Source organism: Anabas testudineus, chromosome 5 (genome assembly GCF_900324465.2).
Source record: "Anabas testudineus chromosome 5, fAnaTes1.2, whole genome shotgun sequence".
Taxonomy (NCBI): domain Eukaryota; kingdom Metazoa; phylum Chordata; class Actinopteri; order Anabantiformes; family Anabantidae; genus Anabas; species Anabas testudineus.
In genome coordinates, this window is record NC_046614.1 from 24,806,530 (window position 1) to 24,830,045 (window position 23,516).

Consider the following 23,516-nt stretch of genomic DNA (forward strand, 5'->3'; position numbering starts at 1 on the left):
ATCTAGTATAAACAAATATTAACTAAACTATATTTGTAATTATATTTAGTTAGTTTCCAGAGAGACACTGAATATTTCATTTCTCTCACAGTAGAACTGATGTAGTTCAGTCCATTTTATTTAAAATGCATATCACACGAGAAAAAAAATACTAATATTTTTATTTTAATATATCGTAGTGTAGAAGAAGTGTGTAACAAGTCCTGCATAATATTTTAAAAATGTAATTGTAATTATTGATTCTTAAATGTAGAAACATCAGGACATGTCTATTTAATAATAATGTCTATTCAGCTCAGTATTTCCTGTGGTTTATTTCTACAGTAACAGTTCATCTGCAGTATCAGTGAAGCAGAAACACACACAGTGAATAAAAGTTTATAGTTTAATGTTCGTCATTATTCATGATCACAACACAGCAGTTTGTTTAGTGAGTAGGAAAAAATGTGAGTATTTACACCTACTGTCGTACACGTCACAGTTTATACCCATGCTAACACAACAGAGACTTTTATATACAACAAATACTTATTAGCATCATTGTACAGTACAAAGAAGTACCATCGTAGTATCTGAATTCGTCACTGATGCAAAATACACAAATAATAATAGTAAACGTCGCTCAGCTGCTCTGAAATAATCCTTTTAAAAGGAACTCGTATTGTTTCCTGTTCAGGTTGAAAAACATCAGAAAGTTCAAGGCAACACGCTCCCAGTCGACACGTGTACACGCTTCGCCCTGTGTGGCCGCTAGAAATACTCCCTCCGGGTTTATGTACACACACACACACACACACACTAGTAGAGTATCAGCTTCCTTCACATCCACTGCAGCTTTTACACAGAGAAACTCAAACTGTTCAGCGTCGCACCGTGTTCACTCAGTCTGACCTTCAGTCAGCTCACATTATTTCCCCATGATACGTTTAAAGTACCAGAAGTACAACTAAAAACTACTGTATCCAGATACACTGCTGTATATTCTGTCATAAGACTGATTCATTTAATACTCGTTATCTGCTGATACTGGGTCTGGTCTGATTCTTCTGTTTACTACAGTAACTGTACATTTAATGTGCAGCTGAAAGAATGAAGCTGCTTCCTGCTTCATCTGAAACACAGTTTTTAATGAGCTGTTTGATCCAGATCCTGAAGGTCCTGGTTAAGAAACATTAAGTTTCTAAAGCTACATCACTGATATGAGTGAAGGGATAACAGGACTGACATGATTTGATCCTCTAGAGTCGAGACGTATCACTCTGCTGGATTTTTAGAAACCTTCACTGTACCTGGGATGTTACAGAGTGAAGCCTCTTCCCTCATAAACCATCTTTGGCTGAGGACCGGCTCAGTGTTTTCTACACTGATCTTTAACACGAGTCTAATCTCTGCATTTCACTCATTTTAATTAATGGAGCAGCTCGTTAAGGTGGAGCTAATGGTAATAACTTCCAAAATGTTAATATTCAAGTAACTCAGAATTGTATGTGTGTACAGTACTTAGTTACTTAGAGTACTGAGGATTTATACAGGCCTGTGTATTTAACACTAACGTCTGGCTTATTGAACAATACTTCAGTCCTAGATTAAAGTAAATTTTGAGGTATCTGTATTTCTTTTGTTACTTTTACTCTATTACATTATTAAGATGAGTACTCATCATGCAGAGTAATATGTACATTAATGAATTATATTTATTGATGCTGCTCGTTAAGGTGGAGCTGATTTAACCCTTCATGTACCGACAGCGTCAGATGTAATAGAGTAAAAGTATCATAAAATACTAATCCTTCAGTTCAATGTTGAGGTACTTGTACTTTATTTAAATACAGTACACAGACTAACAGAACTTCAGAAAAACAAAAACTCAGCTGTTGTTACTCGTTCACTGATGCAGATAATAATAACAGTAGTATTAGTTTTAGCTTTGACTTCGAGTCAGTTTGATCCTTTGCACAGAAACGTGACTCAACACTGAAGCTTCATGTGTAAAATGTATTTCGTGTTCACAGCGAGGAGACGATCGACCGAACACAGGAGCGCGGTGCGACACTGAACCAGGTGAGTTAACGTCTGTTCACGTCAAAGGGGGAGGAGAGGAGTGATTAGGCAGGTACACGAACTGAGCTGGTGAATAAACAACAAACAAAATACAAAAGTATTACCCTTCACAGTACTTTTCCACAGTCCTCAGTGATTCTACTTCTCCAAACTATAAAGACATCAGTGCAGTTTCCTCCAGTAGTTCAGTCTCTGTTTAAGCTGAATGAACATGCATACAAAACAGTACCCTGATTAAAAAATGTACAGTTCATTACTTTGATAGAAAAGTGGATATTTGTTCTAGGTAATATTCTATAAATACAGTTTCATCCCTTCAAACATCATCAGCTAAAAAAAGGAAAAGGCCTTTTCAGCATCACAACCATAAACATCAGTTCCTCCGTCCAGTGACGTTAACAACAGTTAGTGTTTGACATCGTCCTGTAAAATAAATCCTCATCATTAATGATCCAGCAGCTACGAACGGCTCTGAACGCCGCTTCACTTGCATATTTCTACACAGGTTTCACCTTCAGTCCAAAGTTACGGATTAAATATAAATTATATTTCTCTACTGTTTTACATTTATCTACATACTTTGATCCCTTCATTGGAAAATATAAATCATCTCAGATCAGTTTCTGTTCATTTATTGTTTCAGGATAAAGTGACTGTTTCCGTCTCTGATTGTTCTGTTTACTCAGGAATAATAAACAGGATTTAAATGGTTGTTCAGGGTCAGGAGGAAAATTAACTTACGTCTGTTTTGGTTTTAGTTTTCAGTTGGATAATCTAAACCTCAGCTCAGAAACTTTAATTCTTATGTCCTGGTGTGTTGTTAAAGTGCTGCTTGTCTTAAAGGGCGACATCACTAATTTCCAGCTTGATCCCTGAGGTTCTAGTTTGTTGAGAACATCTGAGCAGTATTAAACCTCCCACATTAAAATATCTCTGCATCATCAGGAGGAGTTAGCAGAGATATTTTTTAATGTGGTGAAGTTCTGTACCAGTAAATAAATGTAGTCGTCCAATAGAACCACAGGATGCACGTTGAAATCTGCGGCGCTGCCCTTTAACATCTTCAGGTAGGAACAGGATGTGTAATGAAATCAGACATTAAGTTAAAATGTTTTGATGTGATTAATGAAAAAACTGATTATTAGTAGTTTTTCTTGATTACCTGTAGTACTACATGTAGTATAGTACTACATGTAGTACAGTACTACATGTAGGACAGTACTACATGTAGTACAGTATTACATCTGATCATGATTTAAGATTCGTCATTTAAGTGTCGTTCAGTGTTTTATATTTTTATCTCAGTGTTTGTGTGAATCAACGTCTCTCGTCTGTTTCCTCACTGAGCTGAGTGTGGGACATGAGAACAGATCGTTTTACCTTCAGTGACTGGTTTAGTTTCTAGTGGGACGCTGGCGGGAATCGAACCGCCTCCCTCCACGACTCTTCTTCTTCTCTCACTCCTCACTGAGGCCGTGCTCCCACGCCACCTTAGCTTGCTCATCCTTGGTGGCTGCGATTATGGGCTGCGAGATCTTGCGAGGCATTGGTCTGGGAGCAGGAGGGGGTGGTGCAGACTGGGGGTTGAGGGGGTCCTCTTCAGGGATACACCCCTCTCTGAGGTAGGGTTTGGGGGGCAGGGCTGGAGGAGGCTCGTGGAGGTGGTAGAGAGGAGGGTGGTGGGTGATGTAGTGTGGGTGGAAGTGGTGGTGATAGTAGTGGAGTTGGGGGGTTGGTAGCGCCTCCTGCTGCTGCGGTTGTGGTGGAGCTCCAGCGGAGGCCGGACCCGGAGTCTGGGGCTGGATTTGCCCCCCCGTCTGGGCTGGGGCGACACCCCCTGGGGCCGAGTGGCTGCGGCAGGGCGGGGGCTTGACTCCGTCCAGGACTTCAGGCTCAGACATGCTGTACCTGACGGGCTGATAGGGCGAGTCCAGGTCTTCCTGGTCTGTGGTCCAGGCCTGGCTGCTGGGGGCCGACTCTAGCGTGTCTGTGCGGCTGGCTGGGGGGTCAGAGGAGGAGGGGGGGCCGCCAAAGTTGCTCTCACTGAGGGAGGAGACTCCAGAGCTGGCGCTGCCCGACAAAGTGGAGTTACTGCCATCCAGGATGGATTGTGGACTGGTGGGCGAGGCAGGTATAGGGTGCAGGGGAGACTGGAGAGAGGGGGGGTTAGGAGTTAGTAATCCTTGATTTAACTGAGCTGAAAAATATTTTTTTAAATACTGAAATCAATTTGATTCTGAACATTAAACTCTGAAATGTCACAGCACGTGTTTCAATCAGAACATTCACGTCACGTTACTGTGACATCAGATGTTCAAACAATAGAAGTGAATCTGAGGGAGAGTGAATGTTTGTGCACTGGAAATGTGACCAGTCCATCACTAATATCAACAGGAGCTCATGAGTGAACTGAGCTTTAACAGTGTTTCTGAAAGCAGGACGGCGTAGCCTCCATGAAAATTAGAAGCAATAGATGAACAAATAAATGGAGATCAGTCTGTACAGTAAAATAAACTCATATTGGTACAAATAAAGACGGACACAGACAATAACGTGCTTCTCATGGGGAGAATAGACAGACAGTCATCCAGACTAACAGCAGGAGAGAGGAGGAGGAAGAGGAGGAAGAGGAGGGTACCTTTCTTAAGGAGCGCGCAGGGAGAGCTGGAGGGAGGTCGCTGACCTGGTGGTGGAAAGCGTCAAAGTGCATCGACAGGTGTTGGCCTACAGGGGGAGACACAGCAGGACTGAGAGAGATTCACACTCGCACAACTCAGACCGAAAAGGTTGGGGGGGAGGAGGAAGAGTACGAAGACGAAGAAAAGAGGGAGAGATGGAATAAGTAGAAATGGACAGCAGGAGAAATGGGGGGGGCCGTAATCTGTCACAGGGAGGATTCGTTGTTAGAGGTTGTTTCTAATCTATGGTTTTAAACCTGATCTTGTTTTAACAGGTGACACAAAAGACGTCAAGGTTCACACCAAAGGAAATCCACATCACATGGACCCAACGCTCAGAGAACCATACATGTAGCAGCAGAGTCGTACCTGGCGGCAGGTTGCGCGGGGGAACGGGAGGCGCCATGACACCGCTAACGTGGGCAGAGAGGAAGGGGAGAGCTTCTCTGGTCCCACTGTCCAAACTCCAACTACTGGGGGTGGTGAGGACTGGAGAGAGGAGAGGAGATGATGGGGAGGACGAAAGAGAGAAAGACAGGTAAGTTAGATAAATGAACAGCTCCTCTTTAGAAATAATTCTTGATACCACCTCTCTACACAAACCGACCTTTCTCTGCCACAGACAGGTTGGGGTCACTGCAGGGTTTACATGGACCAATCACCTGGTGGAACAACGCGCGCTGGAAGTTCACAGGCTGCAGAGAGAAGAACAAGAAGTATTAACAGGTACGTGGGCGATAATACCTCATAAGAAACTCATTAAGTCGCAGAACGTCTCCGTACCTGTCCGTTCTCTGTGATGTTGGAGTACATCGCACTGCTCGGTCGGTCTTTGTGCGGCGGCAGCAGCATCAGCATTTCTCTGTTGTGTCTGTATTTGTCTGGTAGAGACGGAGAACCGACTGCAGGAGGAGAAACAAGGTTACAAGGAAATCTGTAAAAAGTTTAATAGAAAAGGGAACAGAACACTGCAGATATGAGATAATATCTGTAAAAGATGAGATTCATCTGTAAGTTCCTGCACAAATTTCAAAATGTAAAATATTTACTACTGAGAAGATGATTATCTGTGGGTGCAGGATTAGTTTTGATGTTTAGTAACTGTAATTGTACATAAAACCCTTGAAACCTGAATAAACAGGCTGCAAATCTTAATTAAATCCTCAGTAAAGTATAAATAGTAGTAGTAAACAAGCTTTAGTCAGTGTGACCTTTCTTCAGGCCGGTAACATGACGCCTCTGAGCGACTCACCTCTGATGGTGGACGGGGCAGAGTTCATCATCTGAGAGGGAGCAGAGTGTGTGGAGCTGAGGCTGGAGGAGGACGGGCTCGCCTGCAGCGAGACAGTGGTGATTACAGGTAAATACAAACAGTAATATTGTAAATAATAAAAACAAAAACAGTATTATCACATCTGAGAAGGTGGAACGTCTGTCAGAACTTCAACAACGACTTAAAGTATTAGTGTGAATAAATATACTTGTACTACTGATTTTAATCTGGCTGCTGAGTCCAGTGCAACATTTTCAATTCTTCTGCATATTTTTATATATATTCAGATAAAAATAAATAGTTTAATATGTATAAATATAATAATATATAATAAAGAGCCTCAGTCTTTTTCCACGTTAACAAACAAAACTGATAAACTGCCTTTTTTTCCTGGTACATCTGCAACTATTCTGTTGAGTTGAGTATTTTTAAAGTATTTAAAGTCTTGAATGTCAGTAATAAATTCTTATTCTTTTTATTTATTTATTCATTGAACCCTTTTTTTTTTTTAGCTACACCTTTAGATAAGATGAAGTCTGGTTCTGATCCACTGACCTGCATACGGTAGAAGTCTTCCGGGTGTTCCACCACCATGCCGTCAGCCAGGATCAGTAGATTCCCAACGTTCCCCATCTCACTGGAGGTTTGAGAGGAGAGAGAGGAGGAGGAGTTGCGTACTGGAGTCAGCACAGCTATGGGACTGGGGGGAGGAGGGAAGGAAGAATGGATGGGGGGGGGGGGGGGGGGGGGGGGGGAGGAGCAGGAGTAAAGGGAAGGACAGAAGAGAGAAGGAGGGAAGGGAAGGAGGAGGGGGGCAGAGCGAGCAGCCGTGCAGAGTAAAACCAACACATGCATGAGGGTGGTTTGGTGGGAATGAGCAGGAGTTTACAGACGAGATGCAGAGTGACGGTTCGAGAGAGAGAGAGAAGAGAAATGGTAGAAAGTCAGAAAGTGTGATGTGTTCGAACAAAGTGAAGATCATCAGTGAAAAGAGATGGAGCCAGTGAGAAGGTGGAGTGTGGTGAGGATGTGGAGTTGTGTGAGTGTGAAGGGCCGACGCACAAAAGGACAATCTGACCAGTCTCAGTGGATAAAAGACATCTGAGGTATGTGTGTGTGGGTGTGTGTGTGTGTGGGTGTGTGTGTGAGAGAGTGTGTGTGTGTGTGTGTGTGTGGCTGACCTGTGCCGATGCAGCAGTTTGAAGCTGTCAGGACTCATGGGGCTGTGAGAAGCCAGGATCCCTCTGGGGGCTCCTGAACCAGCTTTGTCTAAACCAGGCAGACCCTGTAACGTCATGTAGAAACACTGCTCTGAATATTGACTCTGCCCTCAGATACGTGCACGTGTGTGAACATGAATGTTAGAAAATGATCAGACAGTAAATCTAAAAAACATATTAACATGTTGTTGACACAGATCTTTGAAACTGTATGTTGTGTGAAAAATAACATTTAAGTGTCTGGAAATTCTCAGATTCTCGAAGCTGTGAGCATAAAAACGTCCTTTATGACTAATTAGCTTCTGTCACACCGATGATCCAGCTCAGCTCTAATTTAATCTTCCTCTGGTTCAGACTTCATCATTATTTAAAAAGCAGGAGTTACTGCTGCAGAGAGAAACCGTATTGGTCGATTGTTTCCTGCACTCACATGGCAGAGGCTGCTCCTCATCATCTGGAACTGATCGATCAGCTTCTTGTGCAGGGGACGCATTTCTGGGTGCACCAGCTTCTCGTGCACGGCCAGGCCGACTCCGAGGACGTGGACCTGTGGGAAACCAACCAAGTGTTTGAGTGTGCAGAGAGAGAGGAGGTTATTTCTACAGGTTTTTATTTCTCAAACCTCTCGTACTGACTCGTGTTTGATTATTTATTAATGTGTTAAATTCTCCTTTAACAAATCTGGACAAAGTATTTTAGAAACTACTGCACATGTTATATATTATAAGTTATAGTTATGAAAATAAAAAGGTCATTTTAAACAGTTTAACACTGTGTTTGTTCTGTGCAGCACTTTAGGTTATTTCCAAAAGACTGAAACACAAAACAGGTTTTAAATGAATCTTTACTGTAACATTACATCTGAGGCTGTTTGTGTGTTTGAACATAAAAATAACAGATGTTCTAAAACTAAATTTGCAAAGTTTAGGAGATAGAGATAGAAACTGGTTTGTGCTGAGTACCGGCTTCATTTTTACAACATTTGAACTGTTCTCCTGAGGAAACTCAGGAACTAACGTCTCACCTGCTCCTGCATCAGGTCTTTGAGCTGTGTGATCTTCTCTGTGTCTTCAGGATGGCTGGAGATGTACTCCTTATCAAAGAAAGCCTGGTGATAAAACACAGACAGTGGCTTTAAAATCCAGTCAGACAATGAACTAAACCATCTATTGAACAACAGGAGTCCCAACTGACAGAAGAGAGAACATTTAGCTCCACGGTAACGAGCAGCTACAGTATCTGATCAGATCAGCTTTAAACGTGACCTCAGACCTCTTGGTATCTGGCGATGCCTCCGTTAACGGCAGCGTCGATGACTCCGTTCAGGGTCATGCTGAGCAGGTTGATGTTGCCGTGCAGCTGCTTGTGTTGATACTGGCTGATCAGAGTCCGCAGCTCCTGGTTCTTATTCTCCACCACGGAGATGGCGTTTTCTAACGGACTCACCTCCACCTGAGGGAGAAAGTGAAGGTGAGGAACGTATCACTGCTCAAGTTTCCTCTCCTGCTTGTGATGTGAAGCAGAAAAAAAGATTTACTTCTGCTGCTCATTTCATTATTTCAGTGTTTTCACTGACGTCTTTACAAACTTTGGGTTCAGTCTTTTCCCAGTTCGACGACAAAGATGTTTCCTATCGGACCCAAATAAATTTAACCTGCTTCATCACTAAAGTGAACTTTGGACCAATTCTCCTCCGTCTCTCTCATGAAGGTTATTTTACTCCTGTTTAGGTCATTTCAAATAGTTCTATACAGTGACATTAAGGAACTTGTAGCTGCTTCTCTAGTTTTTATTTCCAGTGTTTGTGTAAAGATTTTTCTTCAGGGACTCACCAGTTCCCTTTTCTCCACCTCAAACCAGCGTGAAATCCCCGGCAGAGGGTGAGTGAGGATCAGAGTGGTCCGCTCGATCCAGAGACTCTGAAACACAAACAACCTGATAAATCAACAACATCTGCACAGAAGAATGAATGAGACGATTTGCTGTGTGTAAAAATTTATTACAACATTATAAACTAAATTAAGTTAAGTTAAATTTCGCTTTTTGCTTGAAGCTGACTTTAAAACACAAACAGCATCTTCAGCACTAACTGGTACCTGCTCTGAGGAGCAGTGAACGTCTCTCCACCCACCTTGAACTCGTTGTCTCGGTCTTTGGAACCTTTGTGGAACGGTCGGTCGTAACGGAAACGCCGAACGTTGTTGACGCGATAGAAGCTCTTGATGCGGTCGGGTACTCTGTCCATCTGGAGGACGCCGACGCTGTCTGGTACCGGTGTGACTGCGTAGATCTGGAGGTCTGAGCCGAAGAGGTCAAAGAAGCAGCTGAAAAAATCTGACTGGTTTGATCAGACTGGTTTGATCTGACTGGTTTGATCAGACTGGTTTGATCTGACTGGTTGTGAGGCTGCATTTATACTAAAAGACGTGAGTGTGACTGTGATGTTTGTAGTTTTCTACTTTCTGAACCGTACGACGTGAAGGATACACTGAGCATCACACTGCAGAATGGCCTCATCTGGCTGATTGGGGTGCTGCATCGCAATGGCTTGTGGGAATTCTCCCAGCATCCTTTGCTGGAAGGCCTCTAACCTTTCGTAGTCGTGTCCTCGGCAGACGAACTCTTTGTTCTGGTGTCAACAAATCACAATTAAACCAAAAAGGTGAAAGAAACTCAGATATTTCATCTCATTAATTTTACAGAGATATTAAAACAGTTTAAACAGTTTAACCTTCACTGTTATTATAATAAAATTTAATTCTGCAGAACAAACGTGACTCACTCTGAGGAAAAAAGGGAACTTCCTGCCGTAGAATCCAACCCTGAAGAACTCGGGCTCCAGACGCTGCTGCTCCATGATGTTGTCGTAATAAGCTGCCTCCATTTTCTATACACACCACAAATTTGAAGAAGACGATGAGATAAAGTGTGAAAGTAAAAGAGTTCTTTCAAAATAAAAGTAAATTAGCTGTTCTGTGTTAAATACTACTGATGACACTGAGGACGCTATTAATAATGCTGCTTATCATTATTATTATGTCTGTTCATTGAGTGTGATCATATCAGGAGGTGGTTTTCAGGGTTAAGAGGACGTTGACAGAAGAGAAATGAACTCAGTGAAACCACAGAGACAGACTCACCCGTATCCAGCTGAGACTCTGGTAGTCATACAGTGATTCATACTGAAAGGCCAGCTCTCTGCACAGAGGAATCCCGTACTCCCAGCACTGTAGGAAACACAAACTTTTGTCATGTTTCCATCTCTTCACCATGTCGGAAACAGTCGTCATCACCTGGTTTCATCATTCATTCGTGCCCGTGTGACTTTGCTGTGTATAAGTGTGTGTAGCAGAGTTGTAGGGCTCCTCCTACCTTCCCCTTGTTGAAGTAGTGGATGACCTTGCGGCAGAGCCCCTCCTTACGGTGCCACTCGGTCTGAGCGGGATAATGTAGGAACTCCTTCAGAGGACGCTCGTCCCAGTGGAGCAGCTCCCAGTACAACAGCAGAGTGAAGGCGGCCTCTGCACAAACAGCAGCAGGAGTCAGACACAGTGTGTGAGTGAGTGTGTGTGTGTGTGTGTGTTCCTTTGTGCTGTACCAGTGTAGTTCTCAGCCTGCAGATGCATATCACACAGTTTGTGGATGTAGCGGATGTACATCTCCTCCTTATTGATCTCTGACTTGTAGAAGTTCTGAGAAGATACGAAACCACAGATCAAACATCTCAAATCATCTGGTCGGTTTAAAATCTGTCAATCTGCAGCAGAGATATTCTTAAAAATGACGGTAGGATATCAACTAAATACTAAAGGAAACTCGTACTAAGTTAGGAAGTTACAGTAAGTGTCAACATCAGGTTGATTTCAATCTTACCAGGAGATTCACGGTGCAGCCAATCTTCTTGTTCTCCGTCTCATCTCCCTTCATACAGTCCCTAAAACAAAACAGACCAAGTTCATAATCCACAGTCCTCCTCCTGGTGCTCGTCCACTACAGACAAACAACAGTTTTAAATAAATGTTACTAAACTCTAAAACAAAAACTATAGAAGATTGTAGTGAAGACAAGAGGCTGAGATGGAGGTAGCAGAGATGAAGATGTTGAGGTTCTCCTTAGGAGTGACCAGGTTAGACAGAATAAGGAACGAGTACATCAGAGGGACGGCTCACGTTGTCTGTGTTAGCGACAAAGTCAGAGAGGCCAGACTGAGATGGTTTGGACATGTTCAGAGGAGGGATAGTGAGTATATTGGTAGAAGGATGTTGGAGATGGAGCTGCCAGGCAGGAGGACAAGAGGATGACCAAGGAGGAGATACATGGATGTCTTAACAGAGGACATGAGGTTGGCTAATGTTAGGGTAGAAGATGTTCATGATAGATTTAGATGGAAAAGGATGATTCGCTGTGGCGACCCCTGATGGGAAAAGCCGAAAGAAGAAGAAGAAGATAGAAGATTGTAGTGTGTGTCACCTGTAGTCCAGCAGTCGCTCCATCAGCCGTGTGACTGAGGTAACAAAGGAAATCCCCGTCTCTCTCCACGTCTCCTGCTCAATCTTCTCCAACAAACTTCAGAATAAACAGAAAAAATCAGTCACTGAATGTAAAAGCTCCAGGTTGTTACTGAGACAGAGCGTTACTCTGCAGACAGAGGTGAGATGTCAGAGGGCAGGAAAGTTACTTTACAAGTGCAGAAGGATGTGTTAGATTAATAAATGCTACTGGATTATAAATGATGCATTAACATGTTCATCATTTTATTGTTGCAGCTGATGAAAGTTTAAACATAATCATTTTATTTTATTACTTTACATACTTCTGGCTAACTTCAATTATATACTCTACTGTGTATTATTCAACAATCATCACTGCAGGTTTTACAGAACCAGAAATCCACCTCACACACTAAAGACCAGAGAATCACACTCATCAGCAGCTGATAAAGGATTTCTTAAGTCTCCCTGGGGAGAATTCGTACCTGGGGTAGGGCCCAAACAGCTGGGTTCTAGTCCCGCAGCACAGAGCAGAGCAAACACACAAGAGCAGTGTTAGAGCAGAAAGTCTGAGTTAAACTGTGTTAGCACAGGATTCAGATTAAAGTCCGAGTTAAACTGTGTTAGCACAGGATTCAGATTAAAGTCCGAGTTAAACTGTGTTAACACAGGATTCAGATTAAGGTCGGACAGAGACAGAAGAGGTGAGAACACAGAGAGAGTGAAGGAATCATCTTACAGCAAACCAAAGAGTTCCCTGTAGTTCTCGTCACCTTTCCCCTCAGAAACCAAACTGTCCAGTTTGTCAATCAGCTCAGCCTCCACCTGCAAACACACACACATGCGCACACACACACACACACACACACACGCACACAGAGTCCATTTAAACATGTCTTTTAAAGCACAAATAAGAAAACAGAACAGTGTGTGTATCTGTTCTTGTGTGCAGGTGTGTGTGTGTGTGTGTGTGTGTGTGTGTGTGTGTGTGTGTACCTGTTTGAAGTTTCCGTTCTTGCGTTGCTCCCAGTCCATCATGTCGTGAAAGATGGGGATCATGATGTTCCGAACCTCCACCTGAGGAACCAGCGTTACTCCCAGGAACGGGCCGATCATCCCGGGGATGAAATGGATCTTATTCTCACCTAGAACCAGTTCACAAGTCGACATGTCTCTAAGAAAACAGCTTTAGGAAATGAAACTGATGCACAACGTATAAAAGTTTAAAATAATATAATTAGTATAATATAATTAGTATATCTGAGGTTTTTTAGTAGAGATGTGAATCAAAGAGCAGCGAGAGGAAAAACTTTTTCAGCTACTGAAGTCAGGAGAGAATCGTACCCAGGTTCTGCCACATGCTGAACAGCTCGTAGGTCATCATCACTCTCATGTCTCCGTATCTGCAGACGACAAACAGAGAAATAAATAAATCCATAAATCCATCCATCTTTTGTGAAACAGATTGTTTGAATGTTTCTGAGTCACAGAGAAAAGTTCCCTAACAGTTGTTCTTCCCCCTCTCGTCTGTCCCCTCTGCACTTTCCTGCACGTGTTCTCAGAGCAGTTTGTTTCCAGTGTGCAGTTTGTGCAGCTTGTTGTTCTGTTCTCTCTTCACTGTCTTCAAATGGAGTTTCTATATAGCTGTAGTGTTACTAAGTCAGATCTGAGCTGACATACAAAGGTCAAAGTGTAACTGAATAAGCATTACAGTGTGTGTGTGTGTGTGTGTGTGTGTGTGTGTGTGTGTGTGTGTGTGTGTGTGTGTGTGTGTGTGTGTGTGTGTGTGTGTGTGTGTGTGTTCTCACTTGTCTAGGATCTTCTTCCTCTTAGCAGGACTCAGGTTCTCCAGCTGTAGACTGGGCTGGTTGATGTACAGCACCGCCAGACTGAAGTAGGAGTTCCACACCTGTTCACATGAAAACACAATCTGACGTCTGAAAGTCTGTGTGTGTCTGAATACTGGATCAGTGTCCTGGACTAAAACTAAAAACTAACTCCCTGAAATGTTATATAGAGATCTTTCATATCAAAAAGACTTTAATCCATGTCAAAGATGATTTTTTTCCTCTCTTATGTGAAACTGAGGTTAGGTTTTTCACTTCAGATCAACAGTTTCAGCCTCAGTAAACCTGACATGAACTGATCTTTACCCTGGTTTACAAAGTCTGAGTGCTGGTGATTAAAGTTATATCACTTTATATTGACGCCCCCTGTTTACACGGCCCTGGTTTGTGTTTGGTCAGTTACCTTGAAGTCAAATTCTGCTTCTGTGAAGTTCTTGTGCAGAGCAGGAGACAGGTACTGAGCTGTGGTCAGGATGATGCTGCAGAAAGAGGAACCAGACAAACAGTTCAGGCCGAGTCACCCCAGAAATAAACGAACACTGATGGTTACATGTGTGTTTCTCACTTGCTGGTGAGGAGCCTCATGACGTTCCAGTCACGGGGGAAAATACTGAGCTTCATCAAGTTTCTAAACACACACAAAATCTTCAACAGGAACTCCTGAAGAGAGAAGAGGAGGAGTTTTAGTGTTGGTCACTGTCTGTGGACAGAAGGACAAACTCACTACTGCACCATCACCTGAATCCAAAGCAGCAGTTCACCATATCTCAGCCTTTTCCTTGAACCACTAGTGTAAATCTGGAGTTTAGATCCTAATTAGCATCCCCATGTTAGACATAGAACATCATTTGTTTCTGTACCTTGACCTCCTCCTTGCTTTGAAAGTTTTCCATCAGGTGTTGGAAGTGGATGTCTGTCATCTGGCGGAGAAGCGACAGGAGACAGGACACATACTCTCCCTGCCAGGAAGAAACCGCAGACGGACACAGACACAAGCAATGAGAGCTGATAACAGAGATAGTAGTAGTGGTAGTAGTAGTAGTAGTAGTAGTGGTAGTAGTAGTGGTAGTAGTAGTAGTAGTAGACCACTGACTGAGTTATTGTATGAAATCAAAGCTGTGGCTCTGAATAATTCTTAATACATTCTACAGATCTGATCAGAAACTTGAAGCATACGTCAACTAATGTGGACGGGCGTACATGTTACCAACAGCATCAGGTTCAACAGTTAAAATACTTCAAATCACTTTACTTTGAGGTATTTGTACTGGAGTACTTACTTGCACGTGATACTATTTGAATTAAACTGGAAGATAAAACGTCCTAAATAAACACTGGAATAGAACAGCAGGAAGAAGAAGAATAAAACACGACTATCAACAGGGATCATTAGGTCGTGCAAAGCAGCGTGCAAACAGAGAAGAGGATGAACACAGAGAGGTCACAGGTCAGGGTGTGAGGACATCTGCTGATGGGTCAGTGACAGGGAAAATGGACGGTCTAGAGGAGGGCAATAATTAATAAGTAATAATTAATTAATAAGTAATCAATTGATATTATTAATCCTCTTGGGGAACTTCTTGTTGACAGGTCTTAAGGTGTGAAGTGTTCGACCTCTTGTTCAGAGACGCTGACATTTTAATTTTTCCTCTGCTCGTTTCAATCAGTCAAATGGTTTAATAGTGTTTCACACACACTTTAATTAAATATGAAATACTGCCCAGCCCTGGACGGATAGACAGGAGGCTGAATCACACAGCGGGGGGTGAAGTAGTAGTCGTATTGTTAGTTACTAACAGTGATCTCCGCGGTGCACTGCGGACAGCGTTGACCCCTTACCGCCTCCTGCGACTGGCTCTTGCTCATGATTGACAGCAGCGTCTGCAGGAGGACGTCCAACAGAGACTCCACCATCATCTCCACCTCCTCCTGCACCGACGTGTCCTGGAGGGAGAGAGAGAAGAAGAAAGACAGGGTGAAGGGAAACAAATGGTGGAAGAGTGGAAAGGAGAAGTCGTGAAGGACAATGGGAAGTAAGACTAAGGAAGTAGTGCAGAGAGAAAGTGTTTTCTTTTTACAGTATTCAGAATCTGGTCTGGGCCATTTATATATATACACACTGAATATCTGTGTGTGTGTGTGTGTGTGTGTGTGTGTTACCAGTGAGCTGGTCTTGATGATGGAGAATATCGAGCTGAGGATTCCAGAGCAGATGAGCAGCTCTTTCTGTTGCCTCAGGTGGAGATGGATGTGATGGAGGACCACAGGAAGCAGGATCCTTCGAGACTCTGAGAGTGGTGAGCAGAGTGATGTCGTGATTTATTTTTCTTGCCAGTCATTTGTATTTGTAGTTATTTCTTTTAAATAATATGGCAGCAGAGGTTCTGTTGCTAACTGCTAACAGAATATAATAATTCAAGTTTATTTAAAGAGCCTCAGTGGAGCTGGTCACGAGCTGCAGGTCAGACTGTGGTTTTACTGGTCATCTCTAGGTGTGAACATGGTGCAAATAGAAACAGTAGTAATCTGTAATAATCAGTGTGGTCTTTAGAGAACAGATCAGAACTATTTTAAATCACTACATAAAATAAATCAGATAAAAACAAAAACAAGAGTTTATGTTTGAACTACCTGGAAAAGAGAAGAGCCTGCTGTCCACAGTCCGAGCTATGGACTGTAGTTTGACCACATCCATGGACTGGCCTATGTGCACCGTGGACGGCATGCTGCCCAGAGTGCCGCGCACAAATTCAGCCACTTCCTGCACAGTAAACATCTGGAGCAGCTCGTCAAAGATCGCAGGGAAGGAGTTCAACAGAGCAGCCTGGGGAGGAGGGAGAGAAGAGGGTGAGGGAACGTTTACAGAGGGGGGAGGACGGGGAAACACAGGGAGACGGGTTTTAGTGTCCAGATTAGTCTTCTCAGTGCTTAATGTGATGTTGACGGCAAATGGGAACAAAGCAGGAGCTTTATTTGGGGGGTGGGGGGGTGACGACAAGTACAAATCTATCCTGAACCGTGTGTTTAGAGGACTGAGATGTGTGAAGGGTTGTGACTGAGAAGTGAAAGTGCAGTGAAATCTGTCAGGGTGGGTGTGCACATGGTGTCCTGCCAAGTAACAGGGGGGGGTAGAGGTCACAAACAGCTGAAAAGGTGAATTAAGACTCTGGGGTTCACATAAGGAACAGGACGGTTGTGCTTTTCATCCAGACGTCTACTTACTGACAGTGGGGGCGGCCGCAGAGCATTGGAGCTCCAGGCCTGAGTGCAGCTGACTGACCCGCTGCCGGGAACCTGTCCTGGGGCAGGGGGCTGGGTTTGGATTGAAGTAGGGGCTAACGCTAATGGAGCAGCAGGTCCAAAACCAGGGCCTGGGGCCTGATTTGTACCTGGACAAGGCTGGGAGCCCTGTGGCGCATGGGTGTGGAGGAAAGAGGGGCAGTAGGAATTACAGGGACCCCAACAAGCAAAGTTCAGGAAAGGAAGCAAGGAAAGGACAGAGGAAAAAGGAAAGAAGTAGATAAAGGAGATAAGAGTCAGATTAAAGCAACTAGAAGGAAACTAAACTATCTACCTGTTATTATGGGATGAGCAGCTACAGAAACATCAGTCTCATCAGCTGATTCATAACAGCTGTGAAAACATACCATGAAGCGTCCGTGTTCCTGTTAGCGTGTTCATGCGTGTGTTCACCTGTGTGAAGATCAGGGTCTCCGAGTTGCGGCTGTCCAGACTGAGGACGAAGCGGATCGACTGAAACAGTTCCTGGATGCTGGTGCGAAACTGATCCTCCTCCATCCCACAAGTGGCCCGAGAGTAAAGGATCCGGGACTGGACGATAAACTTAAAGAGATACTCCAGCGCCTGAGGGAAGACGCACGTCTGTGTTTGTTAGAGGAACTCAGGAAAAGACAGGATCACAGAGAAATAAAGAAAATAAATGTTCATAAAAACTAAATGAGATGTATTTAGTTTTTATGAACTAATTTAAATCCAAACTTCTTTTTCGGCCGTTCTCTCATGTTTTAAAACTAAAATATCAGAAACCTCTGGTGTCACTGGTTCTCACCCTCATAGCTTCCTGTATGTGGTCCTGTCGGACCACCTCTGCAGACCGGTCCATGTACCACTTCAGACAGCGGATCAGCTCCCTGAAACACATTGATTACCACTGTGTTTAAACCTGTGGTGTTTAATTAGGACACGTGAGCCGTGTGGCATCATGTGATCGTTTGTCCACACAACACACCAAACATGTTTTAATGAGAGTATCAGAGCGTGTTCAGTGTGTCAGAGTAAAACACTCACTTGTAGGCCAACGCACCAGCGAAGTGCTTCTGGATGTAGGTGTCCATGACCGGGCGGAAGTGGTAATATTTACTGTCCCTGAGTAAGTTTATGATGAAAACCTGAGAGAGAAGGAGACAGAGAGAGAGACAGAGAGAGAGAGACAGAGAGAGAGACAGAGAGACAGAGAGAGAGAGAGACAGAGAGAGACAGAGAGAGAGAGACAGAGAGAGAGACAGAGAGAGAGAGACAGAGAGAGAGAGAGAGAGACAGAGAGAGAGACAGAGAGAGAGAGAGACAGAGAGAGAGAGAGAGACAGAGAGAGAGACAGAGAGAGACAGAGAGAGAGAGACAGAGAGAGAGAGAGAGAGAGAGACAGAGAGAGAGAGAGAGACAGAGAGGGAGAGACGTGTACAAGCTTGATTTAGAAAGAGAGGAAATATTATGTTGTTGTTTTTATTTCCAATAAGTCGTCATGAAGTGAACTGAACCTGTCGCTGTCACATCTGTTGTTGGACTGACTCTGACTTTGAGCAGACGTCTTTCTATGATCGATGAAACAGAACTGTATGATTCTTTCTTACCAATGACTGAAACACCAGCGGTCCGTATTTGTCAGTGTTGTCGTCCAAGATGGAGAACAAGGTGTCGAGGATGTCCTGGAGAAACTGTCACACACACAGTGATCATTACTTCTGCTTTGTATTTGGATTATTTTGCTCTTATTAGACGAGACAGAGAACGGTTTATATGATTATTATTATTATTAACAAGTAAGAAATATGAATCTTACCGCAGCAACGTGCACATGTACATCTGACTAAACCTCACCTTCACGATTTCCTCTCCACTGACGTGTCGCAGTCGGCCCAGAATGTCCATGACCCGATCTGGATGGGCCTTCCACTTCAGCAGGGCCAGGAGGTCGACTGGAGAACAGCAGCACAGGTAAAGACCAGAAAAATACAACAACGTGGTAAAATGTTAGTACGAGTATTAGTTAGTACTCAGGTCGTTTAAAGTTCATTAACAACACCAGGGTCCAAAAACAGACATAAAAATGATTGATGAATATGAACAGACAAATCTGACGTAGAAGAAAACTAAGTAATATTTGATTCACACACAAAAAAAAGGCATTCAGGGAAAATCCACAGACATTCTTTGTGTTATTATAATTCTTATTATTTCTGCTGTGAACAACTTTAAGATCCCATCACATAACTAAATTTAGCCCTGACCCCCGACTGCTGATAACAAGATGAACACTGCGAACCGTTCTGAGTGAGTTTGGTGGAGGAGAGCTGGGTGGAGATCCAGAAAGTCTCCTTGGTGCTGCGCTGGAAGATGAGGCTGGAGGGGATGCTGGGACAGCTGTTGAAGTCCTCTTTACAGCAGGGCAGGCCCAGGTAGAGGGCGTGGTTACTGAAGGTCGTGTTCTCATCACACTGACGCCAGGACGGAGAAAAGATGAGAGACGGAAGATTCAAAAGAGGAAAAATATCAAGAAATAATACAACAAATATCAAAACTAACACAGGCTGGAAGGTTTTTGGTGTCATATGGTAAAAGTCAAGTAGAATGTGCAGTTTTATTAAGTTATCTAGTCTGAAGTTTGGATTTGTGGAGACTGAATCCTCACTCTAAAGTAATTAGTATTAAAATGAGACTAATGTCCGACCTTGTACACGTAGAGTTCATGACTCTCATCAGAAAGAGTGGTTCCATCCTCTCTCATCAGAGGAGTGAAGGCAAAACCAAACAGCTTCTTCTCTCCTTTGTCCTTCGCTGCAGCGTGACGAGAGAACTCAACTCAACTCAACTTAAAGGGACTGATTCACTCGTTACTCTCACCACGGTTAAGATGAATAAAATGACAGCGATAACAAATGATGTCAAACACGTATTTCACACAGATTAAAGAAAACATTCAGTTACTCACTGGAACAGTGTCTGAACTCGAAGCGCAGGTGAGAACCTCTGAAACGGTCGATGGGAATCGGCAGTTTAATGACTTCACTCCATCGAGGGCTGTTGTTGTGATAAAGCACGAAGGAGCGGTGCTCTGGGATGTTGGGCTCCCCTGAACCCAGACTGATGCAGTCCTGCAGGGAGAGGTAGACGACAGAGAGGTGGGGGGAAACAGGAAGTGTTGAAATGTGTGTGAACAAGTTAAAGGTTGTAGTGTCCTGAATATTTCATATTTAAATTAAACATGAACTAAAACATGTCTACATACAGAACTTACAGTGAAACACAGGAGAATAAAGTTGTTGAAGTCAGGAATCCATAGAAGAGTGAAGCTGCAGATGGTTCACATCTGTGGGAGCTTTAACTAACTCAGAGTCAGAGACGTGACAGCTGCACAGCTCTGTGTTTAAATACTGTAAAGTTAAAGTCTCTGAGAATCAGTGTTAAAATACTGTAAAGTTAAAGTTTCTGAGAATCAGAGTTTAAATACTGTAAAGTTAAAGTCTCAGAGAATCAGTGTTTAAATACTGTAAAGTTAAAGTCTCAGAGAATCAGTGTTTAAATACTGTAAAGTTAAAGTTTCTGAGAATCAGAGTTTAAATACTGTAAAGTTAAAGTCTCAGAGAATCAGTGTTTAAATACTGTAAAGTTAAAGTCTCAGAGAATCAGTATTTAAATACTGTAAAGTTAAAGTTTCTGAGAATCAGAGTTTAAATACTGTAAAGTTAAAGTTTCAGAGAATCAGTATTTAAATACGTAAAGTTAAAGTCTCAGAGAATCAGTATTTAAATACTGTAAAGTTAAGTTTCTGAGAATCAGAGTTTAAATACTGTTAAAGTTAAAGTCTCAGAGAATCAGTGTTTAAATACTGTAAAGTTAAAGTTTCTGAGAATCAGAGTTTAAATACTGTAAAGTTAAAGTTTCTGAGAATCAGAGTTTAAATACTGTAAAGTTAAAGTTTCAGAGAATCAGTATTTAAATACTGTAAAGTTAAAGTTTCTGAGAATCAGAGTTTAAATACTGTAAAGTTAAAGTTTCTGAGAATCAGTGTTTAAATACTGTAAAGTTAAAGTCTCAGAGAATCAGAGTTTAAATACTGTAAAGTTAAAGTTTCTGAGAATCAGTATTTAAATACTGTAAAGTTAAAGTTTCTGAGAATCAGAGTTTAAATACTGTAAAGTTAAAGTTTCTGAGAATCAGAGTTTAAATACTGTAAAGTTAAAGTCTCAGAGAATCAGTGTTTAAATACTGTAAAGTTAAAGTTTCTGAGAATCAGTGTTTAAATACTGTAAAGTTAAAGTCTCAGAGAATCAGTGTTTAAATACTGTAAAGTTAAAGTTTCTGAGAATCAGAGTTTAAATACTGTAAAGTTAAAGTCTCAGAGAATCAGTGTTTAAATACTGTAAAGTTAAAGTCTCAGAGAATCAGTGTTTAAATACTGTAAAGTTAAAGTTTCTGAGAATCAGTGTTTAAATACTGTAAAGTTAAAGTTTCTGAGAATCAGTGTTTAAATACTGTAAAGTTAAAGTTTCTGAGAATCAGTGTTTAAATACTGTAAAGTTAAAGTTTCTGAGAATCAGTGTTTAAATACTGTAAAGTTAAAGTTTCTGAGAATCAGAGTTTAAATACTGTAAAGTTAAAGTCTCAGAGAATCAGTGTTTAAATACTGTAAAGTTAAAGTTTCTGAGAATCAGTATTTAAATACTGTAAAGTTAAAGTTTCTGAGAATCAGAGTTTAAATACTGTAAAGTTAAAGTCTCAGAGAATCAGTGTTTAAATACTGTAAAGTTAAAGTCTCAGAGAATCAGTGTTTAAATACTGTAAAGTTAAAGTCTCAGAGAATCAGAGTTTAAATACTGTAAAGTTAAAGTTTCTGAGAATCAGTATTTAAATACTGTAAAGTTAAAGTTTCTGAGAATCAGAGTTTAAATACTGTAAAGTTAAAGTTTCTGAGAATCAGAGTTTAAATACTGTAAAGTTAAAGTCTCAGAGAATCAGTGTTTAAATACTGTAAAGTTAAAGTTTCTGAGAATCAGTGTTTAAATACTGTAAAGTTAAAGTCTCAGAGAATCAGTGTTTAAATACTGTAAAGTTAAAGTTTCTGAGAATCAGAGTTTAAATACTGTAAGTTAAAGTCTCAGAGAATCAGTGTTTAAATACTGTAAAGTTAAAGTCTCAGAGAATCAGTGTTTAAATACTGTAAAGTTAAAGTTTCTGAGAATCAGTGTTTAAATACTGTAAGTTAAAGTTTCTGAGAATCAGTGTTTAAATACTGTAAAGTTAAAGTTTCTGAGAATCAGTGTTTAAATACTGTAAAGTTAAAGTTTCTGAGAATCAGTGTTTAAATACTGTAAAGTTAAAGTTTCTGAGAATCAGAGTTTAAATACTGTAAAGTTAAAGTCTCAGAGAATCAGTGTTTAAATACTGTAAAGTTAAAGTTTCTGAGAATCAGAGTTTAAATACTGTAAAGTTAAAGTATCAGAGAATCAGAGTTTAAATACTGTAAAGTTAAAGTTTCTGAGAATCAGTATTTAAATACTGTAAAGTTAAAGTTTCTGAGAATCAGAGTTTAAATACTGTAAAGTTAAAGTCTCAGAGAATCAGTGTTTAAATACTGTAAAGTTTAAAGTCTCAGAGAATCAGTGTTTAAATACTGTAAAGTTAAAGTTTCTGAGAATCAGAGTTTAAATACTGTAAAGTTAAAGTCTCAGAGAATCAGTGTTTAAATACTGTAAAGTTAAAGTCTCAGAGAATCAGTATTTAAATACTGTAAAGTTAAAGTTTCTGAGAATCAGAGTTTAAATACTGTAAAGTTAAAGTTTCAGAGAATCAGTATTTAAATACTGTAAAGTTAAAGTTTCTGAGAATCAGAGTTTAAATACTGTAAAGTTAAAGTTTCTGAGAATCAGAGTTTAAATACTGTAAAGTTAAAGTTTCAGAGAATCAGTATTTAAATACTGTAAAGTTAAAGTTTCTGAGAATCAGAGTTTAAATACTGTAAAGTTAAAGTTTCTGAGAATCAGTGTTTAAATACTGTAAAGTTAAAGTCTCAGAGAATCAGAGTTTAAATACTGTAAAGTTAAAGTCTCAGAGAATCTGTGTTTAAATACTGTAAAGTTAAAGTCTCAGAGAATCAGAGTTTAAATACTGTAAAGTTAAAGTTTCTGAGAATCAGAGTTTAAATACTGTAAAGTTAAGTCTCAGAGAATCTGTGTTAATACTGTAAAGTTAAAGTCTCAGAGAATCAGTGTTTAAATACTGTAAAGTTAAAGTTTCTGAGAATCAGTGTTTAAATACTGTAAAGTTAAAGTCTCAGAGAATCAGTGTTTAAATACTGTAAAGTTAAAGTCTCAGAGAATCAGAGTTTAAATACTGTAAAGTTAAAGTTTCAGAGAAACAGTGTTTTAAATACTGTAAAGTTAAAGTTTCTGAGAATCAGAGTTTAAATACTGTAAAGTTAAAGTCTCAGAGAATCAGTGTTTAAATACTGTAAAGTTAAAGTTTCTGAGAATCAGAGTTTAAATACTGTAAAGTTAAAGTTTCTGAGAATCAGAGTTTAAATACTGTAAAGTTAAAGTTTCAGAGAATCAGTATTTAAATACTGTAAAGTTAAAGTCTCAGAGAATCAGTGTTTAAATACTGTAAAGTTAAAGTTTCTGAGAATCAGAGTTTAAATACTGTAAAGTTAA

At 41.1% G+C, this 23,516-nt stretch overlaps 1 protein-coding gene and 1 long non-coding RNA gene across 2 annotated transcripts in view; one reads left to right on the plus strand and one right to left on the minus strand.

Moving 5' to 3' along the window:
• The first annotated feature begins 389 nt into the window (after nt 1-389).
• On the plus strand, nt 390-5,106 carry LOC113154796. Its single transcript, XR_003298064.1, has 3 exons — nt 390-769; nt 2,013-2,061; nt 5,015-5,106. It is a non-coding gene; the product is annotated as an uncharacterized LOC113154796 (long non-coding RNA).
• Nucleotides 3,305-23,516, minus strand: part of dock3 (dedicator of cytokinesis 3) — a 137,529-nt gene continuing 117,317 nt past the window's right edge. Inside the window, exons 17-54 of the mRNA XM_026349175.1 lie at nt 19,799-19,961; nt 19,538-19,644; nt 19,133-19,304; nt 18,688-18,785; nt 18,441-18,524; nt 17,878-17,978; nt 17,639-17,720; nt 17,263-17,433; nt 16,201-16,393; nt 15,730-15,857; nt 15,367-15,513; nt 14,430-14,528; nt 14,135-14,229; nt 13,973-14,048; nt 13,531-13,631; nt 13,067-13,125; nt 12,719-12,867; nt 12,462-12,547; nt 12,208-12,234; nt 11,703-11,798; nt 11,106-11,166; nt 10,831-10,924; nt 10,605-10,753; nt 10,373-10,459; nt 10,015-10,119; nt 9,720-9,861; nt 9,364-9,530; nt 9,065-9,151; nt 8,505-8,684; nt 8,257-8,340; nt 7,663-7,779; nt 7,194-7,297; nt 6,548-6,712; nt 5,992-6,107; nt 5,523-5,641; nt 5,347-5,434; nt 4,700-4,785; nt 3,305-4,211 (exon numbers count right to left, since the gene is read on the minus strand). Coding sequence (XP_026204960.1) covers nt 3,519-4,211; nt 4,700-4,785; nt 5,347-5,434; nt 5,523-5,641; nt 5,992-6,107; nt 6,548-6,712; nt 7,194-7,297; nt 7,663-7,779; nt 8,257-8,340; nt 8,505-8,684; nt 9,065-9,151; nt 9,364-9,530; nt 9,720-9,861; nt 10,015-10,119; nt 10,373-10,459; nt 10,605-10,753; nt 10,831-10,924; nt 11,106-11,166; nt 11,703-11,798; nt 12,208-12,234; nt 12,462-12,547; nt 12,719-12,867; nt 13,067-13,125; nt 13,531-13,631; nt 13,973-14,048; nt 14,135-14,229; nt 14,430-14,528; nt 15,367-15,513; nt 15,730-15,857; nt 16,201-16,393; nt 17,263-17,433; nt 17,639-17,720; nt 17,878-17,978; nt 18,441-18,524; nt 18,688-18,785; nt 19,133-19,304; nt 19,538-19,644; nt 19,799-19,961 — 4,878 coding nt within the window. The 3' untranslated portion in view covers nt 3,305-3,518. The remainder of the gene's footprint in view (nt 4,212-4,699; nt 4,786-5,346; nt 5,435-5,522; nt 5,642-5,991; nt 6,108-6,547; nt 6,713-7,193; nt 7,298-7,662; nt 7,780-8,256; nt 8,341-8,504; nt 8,685-9,064; nt 9,152-9,363; nt 9,531-9,719; nt 9,862-10,014; nt 10,120-10,372; nt 10,460-10,604; nt 10,754-10,830; nt 10,925-11,105; nt 11,167-11,702; nt 11,799-12,207; nt 12,235-12,461; nt 12,548-12,718; nt 12,868-13,066; nt 13,126-13,530; nt 13,632-13,972; nt 14,049-14,134; nt 14,230-14,429; nt 14,529-15,366; nt 15,514-15,729; nt 15,858-16,200; nt 16,394-17,262; nt 17,434-17,638; nt 17,721-17,877; nt 17,979-18,440; nt 18,525-18,687; nt 18,786-19,132; nt 19,305-19,537; nt 19,645-19,798; nt 19,962-23,516) is intronic.